The sequence below is a fragment of the Montipora foliosa genome, chromosome 8, assembly GCF_036669935.1.
Source record: "Montipora foliosa isolate CH-2021 chromosome 8, ASM3666993v2, whole genome shotgun sequence".
NCBI classification, from domain to species: Eukaryota; Metazoa; Cnidaria; class Anthozoa; order Scleractinia; family Acroporidae; genus Montipora; species Montipora foliosa.
This window is the reverse complement of record NC_090876.1, coordinates 25,743,581-25,748,580: the sequence shown is the minus strand read 5'-3', so window position 1 is coordinate 25,748,580 and position 5,000 is coordinate 25,743,581. Positions and strand designations below refer to the sequence as shown.

General features: G+C 39.8%; 1 protein-coding gene across 1 annotated transcript; it reads right to left on the bottom strand.

The window, feature by feature from the left end:
- Nucleotides 1-3,878: 3,878 nt before the first annotated feature.
- LOC137968462 (ATP-dependent DNA helicase RecQ-like) lies at nucleotides 3,879-4,376 on the bottom strand. The gene has a single exon (XM_068815030.1). The coding sequence runs from the start codon at nucleotides 4,374-4,376 to the stop codon at nucleotides 3,879-3,881; it is 498 nt and encodes a 165-aa protein (XP_068671131.1).
- Nucleotides 4,377-5,000: the final 624 nt, after the last annotated feature.

Genomic DNA, 5,000 nt, shown 5'->3' with positions numbered 1-5,000 from the left:
ACATTTTGCAACCCAGCAATTACAACCTTGGCATAGGTAGGTGCAGAAGAGGCGTAAGTTTTATTTCTAAATGATTTCAGATGGTCTGCCGACATCCCATGGCATGATTTGCTATTGCTATTGGAAGGCCATGAGGTTCACCTGCCAGCACCCAAGACCCATTACAGATGTGATTTTTCCTTGAAAGGGGATACACCCATCTTCTGGACTGCCAAGGAGGAAATTTCCTTTGTCCGCGCTGGTGTGGAGGATGAAAGAGAGACTGAAATGATGCGTGTTGGTTGGCGAGTGTTTGCATTCAGCTCAGAGCCGGATTAGCGAGGCAGAACAACTGCAGTTCCCCCTTGTCCATGCTGTTTTGCTGAACTTGTCTATCCCCAGGCCTAAACTCTGCTCCTTGTCAATTAAATTATGGTTACATGTGAGTGTGTACCAAGCACGGATCACCATCCTTTTCCTTCATTTTAGCATTGTGTTTGGTGAAAACTAGGACGTTTAATCGTACTAAACTTTGTGGTAGTTACTATGTGTAACCAGAAATAATAGATATCACAACAGCGCCTTCCTTAGGCTTATTTGCGACGGTACACCATGGTGATCCGTTCATTGCTAAATAATTTTAGTACACTGTAATTATTTTACCAACAACAGATCACCGTGGTGTACCGTAGAAATTTTGAGGACAAAAAATTTCTAATTGCTTGAAAATCTCGCCATAGTTAAGTTGTGTTCTAGTGCTTATTTTCAAGTACAAAAACAGGCAGAGAAGACCGATTCAAAGTACTTTTGCAAGAAACGATCATGGTATACTATGATCACAGTGGTGATGTTGATTGTTTACAAAAGCAATTTCTACACGTCAATGGATTCCAGTCCTTTATCTAAGAAAAAATACCGGTAAATATCAACTTTTTTTGGAAGGGCTATGCTTAAAGTACATTATAGAAAGTAAAACAAAGAGACAATCGATTGTTGAGTAAAAAGTACAGATATATCGTTGAAATTAGTACTTGCAACGTTATTTAACGCGGGAAATGACAAAAGCAACAACCTTTTTTACATTTCCCACTGGTGTAACAGTGTACTTACACACAAACACACAAAAAAAGCATTACTGTTGTCCGCTATGGAGCTTTAAAATGAGTATTAACTAATACTTGATAGGGCCACCGCTCTTTCTGATGACACTGGTCATTCTTTTTGGAAAAGAGTCTATCAACGTATTTGCAGTTACTACCAGCAGGGTGAAAAACGTATCTATTACATGAGCTTTAAACTCTTCAAACGTTTCACATCTTATTTTGCGATCCCTTGCTTGTTTCCGAAGGTGCCTATTAACAATAGTTTGATCACAGTGCTAGTTACACGCTCAATTGCCGCTTTTGCTAATGTAGAATTTTGACAAGGATCTCCATTCTGTATCCAGAGGCAACTGACACCTTTTCCAGCCAACTATACGTCTTAAGAATTCCCCCCCCCCCCCAGTTCCCTCCTTCCGACCCTTTGCAATGCATCCATGAGCAAGGCCCTCTTTTTCTCCATACTCGTAGTTGAGGTGCGATAGCTTGATCAAAAGGATTTCTCTTATATGTGATGGATGTTCCTTCCAAGTAGAAGGCAATTTATCTTTCCCAAACATCCGCGCTGAAGTTTCTTTGCATGATTTTAGCAAAAGCCACTCTTTTTGTATGATAATCTTCAGTCATAAGTCCTTTCTTCCTTGTCTGCAAAAAAAGGGACCCCGCTGAATTTAGGTAACGGGTAACTGTCCTCATTGAAACATCACTTTCTTCACTTCCCGCTACCTCCATTAATCTTTTACAGGTTAAAGTCCTGTCTCTTTTTCGTAGGACCCTGACACAGCAAATCAGGTGCCTTCTTTGTCTGTCACTTAGCTTGAACCTACGGCCACTTTTCAAGGAACTTCGTAAACCCGAGGGAGTGCTTCTATTTGCTTTGGAAATTCTTACAACACTTGCTGTTGAAATACCACAAAGATCAGCAACTTTACGAAAACAGTTAAGCAAGCGGAGTAAAAAAACTTCTTGTTCGCTGGCATTTTAAGGCCAAACAAACCAGCAACAGGTCGATTATTTCTGTCCAAAAGAGTACAGATGGTTGTTATCTAATTCCAGTTAACAATGAAAATTCGAGTTTCATTCCTGAACAAAAGAAAAAAACGACTAAACCACGTTTTAGAAATATGCATCCACTTGAAATAACTCATCCGTAGAAATAACAAACGGTTTAGTGTCCAAGAAAAGAATTTGTGGAGTAACTTCTTCCACCAACTTTAAGCTATTACTGGTGTACTGTTTTGTCATTCTCGTTCTCTTTCTCTCTTCTTTCGTTTCTGTTCTTCTGACATAGGCCGTCAGGCCTTGCAACCTTAGTAGATTCGAAATTAAAAATCTTAGGACATACCAAAAACTGCAATTCAGAGCAAAAAGCAACCATAAAAAACACTCAGCTTTAACTTTATATCCCTCCAATGCTTGACTTGAATAACTACAGCTATATTATGTTAAACCTGGATTGAAACCAGCGAAAAATCCACCAAAAATATATTTTCCAAACCGTATCTTAACAAGAAAAGCATAGACTGTCAAGAGCTTTGCTGACGTAGCATGGCTGTGTAGCTACGTCGAGCCACAGAAAGAGTGCGAAAAATTAAGCCTCGTTCAGGTGTGTGTGAGTGTGTGACATGGATTGAGCCTGTGATCCAATCAACAACCAGTCCCGGTCAGCGGTCAACTTAAAAAAAAAAAACAGCTGACCTCGATAAGGTCTAACTTGAGCCTGCGATATGGTCACGTTGGCATATATGGAGGGGTGGACAGACGGACGTACGTACGGACGTTCATGACGTCATGGCTATAAAACCAAATGTTCTCACATCGATGGGTTACCATATTTTCTTAGCTATGGTGCTCCGCGCACACGCCTTTGGCGCGCACTGAGCTCCACTATAATAGTGTGAGGCGTTTGTGTGATGTCATGTGATACCATATCTGCTACCCACTGAAGGTTAGAGCCTTCGTATGATTCATTCTTCATTTCTATAAAGTTCAAGCTTATGTTCTCCTTGATCGGCGATGCATCAATAATCACAGGGTCGACCAAACCACTTGCTTTGACGACCTTGTGTCTCTCCTGCAACAACACACTGGCAGTCAGAGCAATCATTGGTACTCCAGGAAGAAGAGATCTTAAGTCTTTAACTCTTGCAAAGGCTTCCCTGAAGGGATCCTTCTTTCTGCGCTTGTTTCCTCCAGACATGCCCGTGTAGTAGAATGGTACATTTCAAACTAAAGTTTAACATTAACTGAATGAATAGTTTTCAGTGCTCTGAAAATACAATCATAAATTGCCTGGAAAGGTTAAACAAACAAACAAACAAACAAACAAGCAATTACCTTAAAAAACAATTCCAGCTAGAGAATAATATATGCAACTTTATTCAGTATTTCGAAAATTAAAAATTGTAAGAAATAAAAGGCAAATTTTGGGCCACATACTGTACTAAATCCATAGTCTATCTTGGTAGTAGACTATTCGTTGGAAAGGACATATTGCATGGATTCAAGTATCATTAAAAGTAAGCAGTATTTTTTAAATTAACATTTACAAACATTCACAAAATGACAGCAGGAACAAGAAATGTTTCAATTGAAAACAGACACGTCCTTATAGAAGGATGCTTCAACTTTATATAACTTTAGAATTTTTTTTCGATTGACTTCCGGGTTTGTGACGGTTTTCTTTGTTTAGGTCTTTTAGGAGTCATTCGTATTGCTACTTTTGTTGTGTTACATGAGGACAATCGATCTGGAGATGACAGAAATCGTAAGCTCAAAGATTGAAGAAAAACAAAAATCTTACCATTCCGTAACTGAATGAACTTCATCAATAGCTATGGCTACCGTCTGCATTCCCAATTGAGCCCCCTGTAGTTCTTTCCTCCATACCTTTGACAGCCAAGTTTCAGGGCTTCTGTAAACAATCTTGCACTTCCCGTTCTTTGCAGCTTCTTTATCCATGTCGACCTCGTCAATCCCTATTGCAGTCGCTGAAACTCCAATTTTGTTTAACTGTTCGACTTGATCTTTCATAATGGCCACGAGAGGAGAAACCATTATGATTTTGGAGAAGGCATCATCTTTTTCATTCATGGAAGACATGACACGTGGTAACAGTTGAAAGATTGAACTCTTCCCGAAACGGGTAGGAAGGATTGCAAAATCATCTTTTCCATTGACTAGATTTGTTATGCAGTCCTCCTGCTCTTCTCGAAGGTGCTCCACATGTAGAAAATCTTTAAGAATATTGTTAATTGCAGATTTGACACTAGATGAAAGGTCACTGATCGCCGCCATATTGCATTTCTCATCTGCGTCATTAGCATTCTAGTGTTGACACAATCTGTCAAAATTGACCAATCAGAGGGTATACCAGCTTATGGTATATCAAAACGGCCTTTTGTTAAGTTTGCCCATAGGCGTTCCCTCGCCTCCCTTCGCACGCTTTTTCTTTGTTTTTTTGCGCGCCAATTTTCGCGCTGTGCCCCAACTAACTGAACGCCTGGAAGAGCCTACTCAGTTGTTCTCTTTTTGATCCTAAAGAAGGAAATATAACAGTATCACTTTTTCTTCTGTGATAAGCTTCTCAACTTCCACCTCCCTCCCACTAGTGCAGTGCATGGTGTGGTCAGGATTTCACCATTACTATATCCATGTCCAGGAGCGTTAAAATACTGTCACCTGCTTTATTGCACAAAACTTCATTTACTGATAACTCCAGGTCAAAGTTATTCTTGGCAAGAGTTGTTATTAGATCCTCTTTAGTTTCGCCTGGAAACATTTCCCTGAGAGTTTCTACCAGGCATCCTGAAAAAAAAGGAATATTCCCTTTTAAGTCCTTTGCAAGTTGTAGGTACAAGTATCCTCAATTTCACTGTGAAATTTCTCACCTCTGTTTAATAAGCTTGGAGTGTTAAGGCT

Excerpts from the sequence above, each read along its gene's own strand:
- LOC137968462 (XM_068815030.1), bottom strand. The coding sequence starts at position 4,376 with ATGGCGGCGATCAGTGACCTTTCATCTAGTGTCAAATCTGCAATTAAC.